Source organism: Ixodes scapularis, unplaced genomic scaffold, assembly GCF_016920785.2.
Source record: "Ixodes scapularis isolate PalLabHiFi unplaced genomic scaffold, ASM1692078v2 ptg001200l_1__unscaffolded, whole genome shotgun sequence".
NCBI lineage: Eukaryota > Metazoa > Arthropoda > Arachnida > Ixodida > Ixodidae > Ixodes > Ixodes scapularis.
This window is the reverse complement of record NW_024610116.1, coordinates 1165039-1178590: the sequence shown is the minus strand read 5'-3', so window position 1 is coordinate 1178590 and position 13552 is coordinate 1165039. Positions and strand designations below refer to the sequence as shown.

At 53.4% G+C, this 13552-nt stretch overlaps 1 protein-coding gene and 1 pseudogene across 1 annotated transcript; both read left to right on the top strand.

The window, feature by feature from the left end:
- Positions 1–622: 622 nt before the first annotated feature.
- Positions 623–4452, top strand: LOC115328337. The gene is made up of 4 exons (XM_040216767.1): positions 623–2155; positions 2639–2738; positions 3369–3556; positions 4159–4452. The coding sequence occupies exons 1-4, from the start codon at positions 662–664 to the stop codon at positions 4450–4452; spliced, it is 2076 nt and encodes a 691-aa protein (XP_040072701.1). The 5' UTR covers positions 623–661.
- A 911-nt stretch (positions 4453–5363) lies between these two features.
- On the top strand, positions 5364–11011 carry LOC120844805 (annotated as a pseudogene).
- The last annotated feature ends 2541 nt before the right edge of the window (positions 11012–13552 follow it).

Sequence of the window (13552 nt, the reverse complement as noted above, 5' to 3'; positions counted from 1 at the left end):
CTGTTTTGAGGTTGTGCTGTTTTGTCGCGTTCTATTTTGACGCCTGCTGTTTTGTCGCCGTGCTGTTTTGACGCTGTGCTGTTTTGACGCGTGCTGTTTTGGCCGTGCTGTTTTGTCGCGTACTGTTTTTTCGTGTGCTGTTCTGTCGCGTTCCCGCTGTAGCCGTGTCTGAGTGCAGGTCTAACAGCCGGCCACCAGCTGTTCCAGTTGCGAGTTCAGTGTCGGCCACCACACGGACTCGCACGCCCGTGCCTTGCAACTACCAATTCCCTAGTGGCCCTCGTGCAGTCTGGTCAGCATGTCACGTCGGAGCACCGCAGCACCAGGATCCGGTTGTTGTAGAGCAGCAGCCTCTCGTAGACTGTGATGGTCCTCCTCGTGCTCTAGAAGCAACGTAGATGGGCAGGAACTTGCGACGCTCGCCGCGGCCACATACGCTCGCAGTGACGAGCCAGATCCATGCAGGTTCCGTCTTCCTCCTGGTGTTTGCGCAGTTGCTCAAGACCAAGAGCAGTGACGTCTCGCAATCTCCTCACGATGTTGTTTACGAAGCGCTCTACATCGAGGGAGTCGACTTCCAGACTGGCAACCTGCATAGTAGCTGGAGCCCAGTGTAGCAGGGCACAAGCTGTGTCATGCTAGTGAAAGAGCTCACCCAATCATGTACCGTAGAACGTCCTACGTCACACCGTTCCTCGCCTTGATAAAGGCGCACTTCGTAACAATAAACATCATTCATCACCCGACTGGCGGCCCGCTTACATGGTGGCAGCGGTGCCCAGTCGAGATGTCGAAACCGTCAACGCCGCCGATGCCCCCATTGCCGTCAACGCTGCTGCCGCCACCGAAGCCCCTGGACACCTCAGGCGACGCATGGCTCGGATGGAAAAATTGGAAACGTGAGTTCGCCTTGTTTTCCACCGCTACGCAATTGAGCAATCAGCCAGAGGAAGTGCAGGCAGCAACCTTACTAATAACAATCGGAGAAGAAGCCAGAAAGGCGTACGAGACCTTTAAGTTCACAACAGATGAAGAAAGAAACAGTGTAGAAGTACTGATTCAAAAGTTCGAAGAATACTACAAGCCCGCTACAAACCTGACTTTCCAGGAATTCAGATTTGGGTCAAGAGACCAAAAAGAAGGTGAACCTTTCAACGAATGGTTAACAGAGCTAAGGATTCTAGCTAAGAATTGCGAATTTGGAGAGCTAGAAGATCGGATGCTACGCAGCCGTATCATCCTAGGAGTTCGAGACAAGAGCCTGCAGCGGAAATTACTTGTTGAAAACCCAACCTACGAAAAGACCGTTGAGCTGTGTCGCCTTCAAGAACAAGGGCAGGAAAAGTTCCGAGAGATTACTGGAACAGCGCAAGGCGCATCTGAGACAACTATTAATGCTGTTGCTGCGAAAAAGAGTCCCTGCTCTAGGTGCGGCTATTTTACTCACCGCTGCGAAACCTGCCCAGCAAAAGGAAAAACGTGCAAGAAATGTGGAAGGCTTAATCACTTTGCTCAAGTGTGCAAGACGCCGGTACTTCAACAAAGCGCGAATAAACCGAAGAAAGAACTACGCGCTCTGCACACCGAAAGTGACGAGGAATTCTTTCTCGAAGCATTAACGGTAAACTGGGTCGAGACCGACAAATGGAGCGCGTCAGTTCACATTGAGGGCAAACCAATGGCGTGCAAGCTAGATACGGGCGCTAACTGCTGCGTCATATCAATGCAAGACGCCGTAAAGCTTTCAGATAAGCCTCGGCAAGAGTGTCAAGTGACGCTAACTGCGTTTTTCGGAAACAAGACGACTGCTCACGAGAAAGTAAAATTGCTTCTTTCCGCAAACGGCAGAGAGCACGAAGAACTCTTCTTTGTCGTAAAACAACATGTGCCGATCACCTTGAGCGGATCCGTTGCCGAGCGCCTGGGACTTCTGTACCGGGTGCAGAATGTTCATCTAGACAACTTGTACCAAGCCGCACAACCTTTTGCAGAAGTTTTCAAAGGCCTTGGGCAATTGAAAGATGTCGAGTATGAAATGAAGCTGAAACCTGGAACTGTTGGAGTCGTCGTGCCGGCCAGGAGAGTTCCAGTTGCTCTTCAAGACAAGGTGAAGGCGGAACTTCAGCGCATGGAAGAGCAAGGCGTCATAACCAAGGTAACAGAGCCTACTGCATGGTCTAGCCACATGGTCACCGTCATTAAAAATGACAAAGTGCGTATTTGTTTGGACCCTACGGCACTCAACAAAGCACTTTTGCGTGAAAACTACCCAATGCCAACCCTAGAGGACGTCGCGCCGCTACTGTCTGGAGCAAAATTCTTTTCGACCCTAGATGCGGCATCAGGATTTTGGCAAATCAAACTTACAGAGTCGAGTTCCAAAATATGCACGATGAGCACACCGTACGGCCGATATCGCTTCCTCCGGATGCCCTTTGGAATCGCATCCGCGCCAGAAATTTTTCAAGCAGCAATGCACCGCCTACTAGAAGGGCTACCTTGTGTCGCCGTAGTGATGGACGATATTCTACTCTGGGGCAGAACAAAAGAAGAGCACGACCATCACTTGACACTACTGCTGTCGCGCTGCCGAGATCACAATCTGCGACTGAATCTAAAGAAATGTACCTTTTTGCAGACAGAAGTCCGCTACCTAGGTCACATCCTCACCACGAAAGGCCTGCGCCTGGACCCGGACCGCGTAAAGGACATCCTGGAGATGCCGCCACCCTCAAACAGTAAGGAGTTGCAAGTTTTTCTTGGCACAATGAACTTTGTACAGCGTTTTGTACCTCGCATGTCCGACGTGACTGCGCCGCTGAGAGCTCTACTGCGCAAGGATGTTGCCTGGGTGTGGACCGAACAGCAGCAAAACAGTTTTGACGCCCTAAGACGAGCATTGATCGAAGCACCGGTTCTGTCGTACTTTGATCCAAAAAAATCAGTCACTCTTTCTGTTGATGCCAGTCAATACGGAGTGGGGGCCGTCATTACTCAGGAAGGCCATCCTATCGCTTTTTCATCAAGATCCCTTACGGAAACGCAACAGCGATACGCACAAATTGAAAAAGAAACACTGGCAATTGTGCACGGCTGTACCAAATTTCATGATTACATTTTCGGCCAGGCGGAAATAATTGTCGAGACAGATCACCGTCCCTTGGTGCCGATTTTTCAAAAACCACTGCATCAAGTTCCACTTCGTTTGCAGCGTATGCGATTGACTCTGCAACGTTACCCCATCCGTCTTCTGTACAAGCCGGGCAAAGAACTCTTTCTTGCCGATGCTTTGTCACGCTTCCCCAGTAAAGTCAGCATGCAAGAAGAAACCACCCAGTTTCATGTGAACGTACTTGCTTACGTTTCAGCATCAGAAACTCGCCTTAAGGACCTTCTTGGAGCAACCAATGAGGACCCCGAACTCTCAAACCTGCGTGACTACGCGGAATCAAGCTGGCCTGATAACAAGCAAGACGTCCCAGAAATCGTCCGTCCCTACTGGGCGTACCGCGAGGAGATACACACTCAAGACGGCCTTCTGTTTCGCAGCAATAAGGTAATGATACCAAAAGCAAAAAGAGTAGAAATGATGTACCTCCTGCACATGGCACACGCGGGGGCGGAGAAGATGAAAGCGCGAGCAAGAAGTGTGTTGTTTTGGCCAAACATGTCCAATGATATAGAGCAGTTTTGTAAAGCCTGCAAGGTGTGCCAGATGCATCAGCCACGAAACGTAAAGATGCCTCTTCTGAGCCACGACGTCCCGACATTGCCTTGGGAGATCGTGGGAATGGACTTGTTCTCATACGGCGGACGCGAGTTTGCAATAATAGTAGACTTCTATTCGTTCTTTTTTGAGGTTCGGGAGCTCCGCCACACAACCGCAAACATGGTTAAATCGTGGTGTGCTGAAGTTTTTTCAGTTCATGGGCTACCACTGAAGCTGTGTAGTGACAACGGCCCACCATTTAACAGCAAAGAGTTCAAAGACTTTCTAGCCCATCTAGGCGTAATGCACACTACCTCTAGTCCCTACCACCCACGCTCTAATGGTATGAGTGAAAGAGCAGTTCAAGAGGCCAAGAAACTTTTAAAAAAGTGCTCGTTCAGAATGCCAGACTTCCAAATGGCTTTACTTGAGTGGCGAAATACTCCCAGAGATGCTGTCCTCAAGTCTCCTGTGCAGAGGCTGATGGGACGACAGACGCGGACGCTGCTACCAGTACCAACAAGCCACCTGGAGCCGGAGACTGTGCCAAGCAAAGCTGTCCACAACCGCCTCAAGGCGATCCGGCAGCGGCAGATGACCTTCTACAACCGCAACTCCCGAAACCTGCCGCCATTGTCACCGGGGCAACAGGTCACGACGTACGACACACGCCAGCGAACCTGGTCGCCAGCCGTCATCCTGAGACCAGCGGGCACCCCGCGTTCAGCGATTTTTCAGACTGAAGACGGCCGCGAGATTCGACGCACAAGAGAGCACCTAAGGGAGGCAGCATCCCAGCCGGACTCAAGTCGACCTTCCACCGAAGACCGACCGGCAGACCAGGACATCAACGAGCCCAGTCAAGAGCTACGCAGAAGTACCCGAGAACGCCGGGAACCCTGCCGGTACCCACTACCCGAAAGACTGTAACAAAGCCCCTTCCCCTTTCCCATTCTCCTTTAAAGAGGGGAGATGTAGCAGGGCACAAGCTGTGTCATGCTAGTGAAAGAGCTCACCCAATCATGTACCGTAGAACGTCCTACGTCACACCGTTCCTCGCCTTGATAAAGGCGCACTTCGTAACAATAAACATCATTCATCACCCGACTGGCGGCCCGCTTACACCCAGAAGAGGATATCGGCGGTGGCGTTAAGCTTCCCAGGGACGTAGAGTACCCGTAACTGGAAGCGAGGGAGCCTCATCCGCAGCCGTTGAATTCTTGGAGGGACGAGGTCTAACTCGGCGTTGCCCAGAAGTGTGACTAGAGGCCTGTGATCATTCTGGACGTCGAACTGGATACCCCGGACGAACTCTTCGAATCGTGTGGGTGGCTGGAGGCAGCGATGGGCCGAATCCAGGACACTCTTCAAGCGGCGATCGTCACGGTCCAAGAGTACGTGACGCCTCGAGGCCTGGCCTGCTCGCCCCAGAAGTCAGAGCTCCTCCTTCTCAAACTGGTGCGAGCTAAACAGCTCCTTTCAGATATCGAGCTGTACTCGCGTGGAGTCCGAACTCCGGCGGTTGAGAGCAGCCGGGTTTTTTGGGCTTCGCATCGAAGTGGACGGCAACAACTACGAGACGATCAACTCGCTCAAGGCTACGGCCTACCAGATCACACGACTCATGTAGCGCATCTCCGGCCGTAAATTTGGCATGAGAGAAAGTAACCTGGTGCGACTGGTCCGTGCCTTCGTCGTCAGCAAGCTGGCATACGTGCTGCCGTTCCTTCGTCTCGGGTTAGCAGAGAAGACCAAGCTCGACTGTCTTATTCGCAAGTCGTACAAGAGTGCGCTGGGCCTGCCCGACTCCACTTCGAACAACCGTTTCGCGGCCCACGGCCTTCACAACACGGTGGACGAGATCGTGGAAGCTGAACGCCTATCTCAAACGGAACGTCTCACGAGAAGTGCGACAGGTCGCCATATTCTCCGAAGCCTTGGCATTCGCTACGACAGTCAGACTGGGCCCAAGTGCGCCGTTCCCACGCAGGTCCGGACCGCACTCCTGATCCAGCTCATTCCGAAGCACATGCACCCTGTCGCTGTCGCGGTCGGGCAGTGAGCGGACAGAGACCAGCCTGTGAGTGTGTCAGTACCCTCTGGCGAGCCCAGGCGAGCCCACGTTTATTCGTGTCTCAAGCGCCCCCCGTCTCCCGTGCGGTGGCGCCCTCTCTCGGCCGCTCGCCTAACCCTCCGACACCCCCCCACCCCCCTTTCCTTAACTTGAAGTCTTACAAGTCCAGGCGCGCTGGTCGTCTCACTTGTCGTCCGCTGCGCGTCTGCCTCGGTTTGGGTGTCGGGTAAGTTGGCCCATTGATGCTTGGCTCGTCAACAGAGGCTGGTTGCCGAGCTGCTTGTTCTTCTGCAGGCTGTCTTTCCGGCTGTAGGTGCCTCTGCGTGCGTCTTGAAATGCCGGACGCTGTTTCACCACATATGATCGAAGTTCTGCGGCAGCGTGCCGTACTCTCCCATGTGTGGCTGCTCCGGCAACAATCTTGACTCTGGTGTCTGGCTGTATAGGCCCGTAGTCGGCAGCTCGGTGACACTTGTTGTACTGTTGTGCTTGGAGCCTCCTATACTGTGCGTTGCGTGTTCTAAAGTCTTCGCAGTTCCAGTGCGGCCGTAGTGACCCTGGGGCTGCAGGGACGCTCGTCTTTACCTTGCGTCCCATGAGGAGCTCAGCTGGGCATTACCCCTCCTTCCCTGGAGTCGCTCGATGTGCAAGAAGTGCTTGCTGTACATCGGGAGACTTCCAAAGAAGCTGCTTTGCTGTCTGCACTGTTCTCTCTGCTGCTCCGTTGCTTTGTGGATAGTAGGGGCTGGAAGTGATGTGTTTGATGCTCCAGTCCCTGGTAAAAGATTTGAATTCAGCAGATGCGAACTGTGGTCCGTTGTCGGATCGGATGACATCCGGCGTTTCGAAACGAGCAAACATTGGTCGCAGAGCCTCGGTGACGTCTTCTGTGGTCGTTGTCCTCAACTTGACCAACTCGAAGAATCTAGAAAAGTAGTCGACAACGACCAGGTAGTTGTCGCCTTCAAGCGAGAAAAGATCCATGCCGATCACTTCCCATGGCCTCTCGGGAAGAGGCGTTTGCAGGAGAGGGGCTACTCCTGGTTTGCGTTCCTCTCGACAAGTGGGGCATCGGCGAACAAAGTCCTCAATGTGAACGCCAATGTTTGGCCACCAAACCGCTTCTCTGGCTCGGGCTCTACACCTGGCTACGCCTTGATGCCCGGTGTGGATGTTGTCTAGGACTTCGTTGCGAAGGGCTGGGGGTACAACCAGTCGGTTGCCCTTGAACAGAAATCCTTGCACTATTGAGAGTTCGCCCGCTATTTCGCAGTATCGCCGCACTTCTGGTGGTGGAGCTTTCATGCTCGGCCAGCCCGTAGAGCAGTACTCCCTGACTCGAGACGTGACTGGATCCTTCCCGATTTCATCTTTGATCCGTGAGAGCATGTCTCTTGATGCAGGTAACAGTTCCACTGTGAGAACTTCATACTCCCGGACGGCTTCCTCCAGGTCGGCAGCTTCCTTTTCTCCTGCTCCAGTTAGTGGCTTACGTGACAGCACATCTGCCGTGTGGATCTCCTTTCCCGGGATGTGGGAGATCGTGAAGTCATACTCGAGTAGTCGCATGCGGAAACGTTGCAGACGAGGACTCAGTTCATCTAGACACTTCGTGGTGAGTAGTGGCACAAAAGGCTTGTGGTCAGTCTCAATATGAAATTGGAGCCCTAGGAAGTATGTGCGGAAGTGGCCACTGGCCCACGTGATGGCCAGTGCTTCCTTCTCAATCTGGGCATAGCGTTGCTCAGTTTCCGTGAGTGCCCTGGATGCATGGGCAACTGGTCGTCGCTTGCCTTGGGACTCCTGCAGGAGCACAGCCCCAATCCATAAGATGAGGCATCGACCGAGAGCGTCAATGCTCTCTTGGGTTGTACATTGCCAATGCCGGGGTTGTGATGAGAGCTGCCTTGGTCTGCTCGAAGGCTTGCTGCTGAGCCTCTCCCCAGTACCAGACTGCATCATGACGAAGTAGGTCTCTCAGTGGCTCAGTTCGCTCAGCAAGTCCGGGTAGAAACTTCGCCAAATGGTTGATCATTCCCAAGTAAGACCTGACTTCTGAAACGTCTTGTGGTGGCTCCATCTTCTTGATGGCACTGAGCTTTGCTGGGTCAGCTCTGATGCCTTGCGACGAGACGATCTGGCCCAGAAACTTCACTTCCTTTTTGCGGAAAGCACATTTGTCTGAATTTAGCGTTATCCCCGCCTCTCGCAGACGATGGAGCGCTTGCCTTAGGTTGCGGTCATGTTCATCTGCCGTGCTGCCGAACACGATGATGTCGTCCTGCAGACGCACCTGCCCTTGAAGTCCCTCGAGCACTCGTAGCATTTCTCGCTGGAAAACCTCGGGTGCCGTCGATATCCCGAACGGTAGCCGCAAGAATTGAAAACGTCCAAACGGAGTCAAGAATGTTGTATATTCCTGGGATTTCTTGGACAATGGTGTCTGCCAGTAGCCTGCCCTTGCATCAAGCTTGTTGAACACTTGTGCACCAGCCAGCTTTGCTAGGCTCTCGTCCACAGATGGCATGAGCACTCTTTCTCGAACAATCTGCTTGATCAGTTCACCGTAGTCCACGCAGATGCGCAGTTCGCCGTTCTGCTTCTTTGCGACCACCATTTGTGCACACCATTCCGTCGCTTTGTCGACTTTGACGATAACCCCTCGATCTTGCATGCGCTGTAGTTCTCTTTCTACGTCGGGTAGAAGTGGGATTGGTACTCTTCTCGGATATGTCACAGCATGGGGTTTAGCTCCTGGAACAAGCACTACCCTGTATGCGGCCTCCATGAGCCCTAGTCCCGAAAGAAGCTCTGGGTAGCTCTCGAGAATTCTGCGTGCTTCAGCGTCTTCATTCTCTGGTGCCGTGGTGACTTCCTGAAGATACCTAAGGACCTGCAGCGCTTTGATAGCTGGACGTCCCAGGAGGGCCTCGCGGAGGCCGCTGACGACGTAGACAACCTCTTGTGCCGAGTCGTCATTCCACTTGATTGTGACGTCAGCTTGTCCCACTGTGTGGATCGGAGATTCACCTAGACCCAAAAGGCGCTCGTTGTTTTCTTTATCTCGCCCATTTTAGCCTGGTCGTAGAGATGCTGTGGGATAGCTGTGACATCTGCACCAGTGTCTATTTTAAACGTCACATCCGTTCCACTGACGTTGGCAGTGATCTTCCATGGTTCTGTGCTTCTTTCTTGCACGATTTCTCCCACGTAAACTTCTCCCACAGTCGCGCTGTGCTGGCGTTGACCTTTAGGCGTCCGGGTCTTCGGGAGTCGAGGCGACCTGCACACGACAGCGAAGTGTCCCTTTTTCCCGCAGTGGTTGCACCGTTTTTCCGCAGCTGGGCACTGCTTCCTAGAGTACTGCTCTGCACTGCCGCACCCCTTGCACCCGCCTTGTCCGATTCTGCCAGACGCGTTTCCTTGGTTTTTTCGTGGTCTCGAATGTCGTATCTCGTCTAGGGCTGCATTCTGTTCAGCTTTCTCATGGAGCTCGCTTTGTTGCTTCTTGACGATTTCTGAATTTCGGGCTTTCTGCGTAGCCGTCTGCAGCGTCAGCTGGGGGTCCAACTGTAGTTTCTCACTAAGTCCCACGTCCAGCAATCCCACGACCAGCCGGTCGCGTATGGGGTCGTCCTTGAGGGGACCGTACTCGCACGACTCCGCTAGTCTGTGTAGTCCGGTGATGAACTCGTCCACTGTCTCGTGAGGTTCCTGGCAGCGTCCATTGAACCTAGCTCGCTCGTAAATTGCGTTGGCCCGAGGCACAAAGTGCTTCTTGAATGCCGCGGTGACGGTTTCGTAGTTCTTGCCTTCGTCCTCAGTCAACTTCAAAGAACAAAGAACGTCCGCCCCTTCGCGGTCCATGGCGTAGAGCAACGTGTTTACTTGCGTTTCTTGAGAGCGGAGATGCAACTCGGCGATTATCCTGTAGCGTTGCCATCTCGTGAACCACGTCTTCCACGTGTGCGGCTGGCGAAAGTCGAACTTTTCCGGCAGCTGTGTTGAAATCGGGTTGAAGTAGCTGTAGCTGCTTCCCGCCTGAACCGCTGCCTCTTGGTCCGCCATGTCGGACCGGCGTTGTTGCGCCGTTGTGCGCGTCCGCTGCTCTCACTGCTGGTTCGGTTGCGCGTGCCGTGCCCGCTACTGTTGCTCTTAGCGCTGATTCACTGCTGCCCGCCTAGGGTCACCGTTTCTCTTGATCCCACCGCTGCCACCATGTCGCGGTCGGGCAGTGAACGGACAGAGACCAGCCTGTGAGTGTGTCAGTACCGTCTGGCGAGCCCAGGCGAGCCCGCGTTTATTCGTCTCTCAAGCGCCCCCCATCTCCCGTGCGGTGGCGCCCTCTTTCGGCCGCTCGCCTAACCCTCCGACACACCCGATACACCACGAGGGACGCAGGAGTGCGCATGTTCGGGCTCTACGCTCCCTCCTCAGCAAGGAACGGGACGTCTACTACGTAGATGCAGCCGGCTACGGCACCGGCAAGATGGTATCTGCTGTATTCAATGCCGGGGGGTCCCTCGTCGCGAGCTGGAGCATTGACACTACGGACCCGGGAACGGCAGAAGAGGTGGCCATCGCCCTCACTCTCCAAACGCACAAGGCACGCTTCGTTGTGAGCCATTCACAACGGGCCATCCGAGAGTTTGCCAAGGGTCGTGTATTGCCACAAACAGCCAGAATTCTGCGCGGGGTCGCTCGCACGACGTCTCCCATCAAGGTGATCTGGACCCCAGCTCACTCGTCTCTTCCCGGTAACGGGGAGGCTCACAGCGCAGCCCGAGGATTGATTGGCCGGGCTGGCCTAACACTGGACCCCTCCACCACGTCGTTGGCGGGGAGAGACGGGCTGGTCACTTTCCGGGACGTCCTCGACTACTACGCGGGCGATCGCGCTCGCTAGCCGCCGGCGCACGCCACGCTGGACAAGGCATCGCTTGCAACGCCTGCAGACGAACCCCTACCCGAACCCTTACACGCTCCACAAGTGATACCCGTACCGCTGCTATCCCAAATGTAAGCTCTGTGGAGCAAGGGCGAACCTGCGGCACATGCTGTGGGAGTGCGCACGACTCGATCGATCGAAGTATCCCAAGATCTCCGCAGTCACCAGTCAAGACGACTGGGACGCTCTCCTCAAGGCCGCCTCACGGGAGGTCCAAGAAGCCATTGTCCGATGGGCCGAGGACGCCGCCAAGATCGAGGGGATCGAAGCCGCCGTCTGAGAAAGACGACCGGGGAAGGCGACCCCTCGCGGGGCAGCTGACACCGATCGCCGAACACTCCATCTGGGCAAATACAGATTTATTCCTTCCTTTCTTCTACGTTCCTGGTGTCGTAACAAACCTGATGCCTCGAGCCCTTGGTTTACTTGTTCGCTTCGTTTTCTTTCCAATTTAAAAAACGACCCTTCTATACAGCCAAATCTGTGAACACGCTAGAATCTTGGTCGCGATACAATGTTTTATCCAATATGTATGAAACTTAGCTACGGGAGCATAAACATAATTTATTTTATGATACATTGACTAGTATATTACAGGACACCCCCCCCCCCCCCCCCCCCCCCTCCTACTTCTGGTCCGCTGTGAATCTGAAATAGCATTCTTTCAATAAGCTAGGTGATGATTTTGATACTCTCACCCCGGATAATGAATGTGGAACTCTTTTGAATAAGGAGTTTAGAGCGCAGCACTTAAGCACCCGTTTCCGGCTTTAGCGTCGTCGTCGACGTCGGCGTAACCGCGTGTTGCATTATGGGACGTTTCCCATAATAACGTCACGCATGACGACACGTGTGGCCTCGCGAGGGTTATTTTTGTGAGGGTTACGAGGGTTACCCTCCCGAGGGTCACGGGGGTTACCCTTACGAGAGTCACGAGGGATACGAGTGATACTTTCAGGAGGATAACGTCACGACGTTACCCTCGTGATGTCACACGTGACGCCACGTGTGACGTTATATAAAAAACAAGTTACGTCACATGCCTCTAACATTTCCAGTATTCCCGCTGAGTTTAGCGGGGAAATTGTTCCGCTAACATGGTCGGAAAAATATTCCCCCTAAGTTTAGAGGGCAGATTGTTCCGCTAACATTGTTGGAAAAATATTCCCGCTAAATTTGCACTCCTGACGTCACGTGTTACAACAGGTATGACTTCGCACATGACGTCACGTGTGACGTCACGAGGGGAGACTTTTCTTGCTAAATTAAGCGGAAACATTTCCCCGCTGAATTTAGCGGGGAACGAAGAGGTGCATGTCCTCCCCTCCATACCCTTCCGTCCTCCTCCTCAAGAGCTACGCTCTAATTCGGCGTTGCCAACAATTATAAACGTCTTTCATTGTTCCACTTCTGTCAATCATGCCTCCCCCTCTCACGCGATTACTTCCCAAAGAATACTGTTATAGTCCATATTACCGAAATTGTTAAAATTACTAATTTTTTAAAAATATCTTCGTCTTGTGGCGTAGATAATATAAATTCTAAAGTGAGTCTAGCCCAAGGCTACGACTCACATTAGTTTTGGTATCAAGGTACCCTCTCACAGTTCTATTATGCAACATGGTGTCAGAAGAGGGATGATGTCTGCAATGAGCCAACCTCGAGAGCTCTTCAAGAAACACGACCACGCCCAACGAGAAACCAGACGTCATGAGCGACTTCACTTTCAGAGGTATTCGGGTTCGGCAACAGGCAACCATCTCTGGCATTTCGTGCCATACAACCGCAAGAAGCCTTCTGGTTTTTGTAGCGAAACCAGTGGCCTATGTGGAATTGGAACGCTTCGAGCGTTTCCACACCGTCTCGAAAATCTGCAACAAGCCTGAGCCCACCAAATCGATGCTTTACTGTACATTCCAGAAAGGGGTGGAGGAAGTTAAGAAGTTTGAAATCGTTATGGCGCACCGCGACAAGTACTTCATACCGCAGCGGAACGCCATGTTAGAACTCGCTTGCTTTAACACAAGAGTTGTGAGCAGCCTGGCGGCTCCCCAAGTACTTTTCCAGTTGCGCGACTGCGGGGCACAGGTGGCGGACTTTCCCGCGTGGCGACAAAGTCGAGCCGCACATCGCGCGCGGGAGGCACTCACTTGGTCGAGCGAAGTTTTAGCGAATAAAGCCCCGGCGCCGACGTTTGATCGAATGACACTTTAGCTAATGGTGGCACTCATTTGAGCGAATGACGGATTAGCGAATGACCCTCGGCGTCTGCCGCGCCTCCTTATTTCTGTTATTTTATAATTGAAAGCGCAGCTCTGAGGCGCTCGTTTTCTGCTTCAGCGGCATCGCCGTCGCCGTCGCCGTTGGAGTAACCGCGCGTTGCATTATGGGAAGTCTTCCAAAATAACGTCACACGTGACGTCGCGTGTGGCCCGCGGGTTACATTATGGGGTGTTTTCCATAATAACGTCACACATAAGATCACGTGTGACGTCACGGGAAGGAAGAAAGGAGGAGTAGGAGAGAGGAGGGAAGGAGGATTAGCAGGGAGGAGGAGGATATGAGGGGAGATGCCAGCCACCCGTTGTGCAGGCAAGTGATATCACCATTCATAAATCACCGGGGGGCACGTATGAAAACGTGGTGTACTCTTTTTCCAAGTGGCCATCTACATGGGTACGGGTCTGTGGGCTTGCTCGTTGCAGCTCTGTATCTCTCGCCTACAGTATTCACAAAATATTTCTTGCAAGACAAAGAACTTCCTAACAGTCATGCGGGAAAACACCCCATTGGCCCCGAGGAACGTGCACTCGCTGTTCCG

What these genes read in the sequence shown, in the direction of transcription:
- LOC115328337 (XM_040216767.1), top strand. Translation starts at nt 662, where the DNA reads ATGTACCGTAGAACGTCCTACGTCACACCGTTCCTCGCCTTGATAAAG. An exon ending in GATGCCGCCACCCTCAAACA is followed by an intron (nt 2,739 to 3,368) that starts GTAAGGAGTTGC and finishes CTTACGTTTCAG; the next exon opens with CATCAGAAACTCGCCTTAAG. An exon ending in TTCTGTTTCGCAGCAATAAG is followed by an intron (nt 3,557 to 4,158) that starts GTAATGATACCA and finishes AAATACTCCCAG; the next exon opens with AGATGCTGTCCTCAAGTCTC.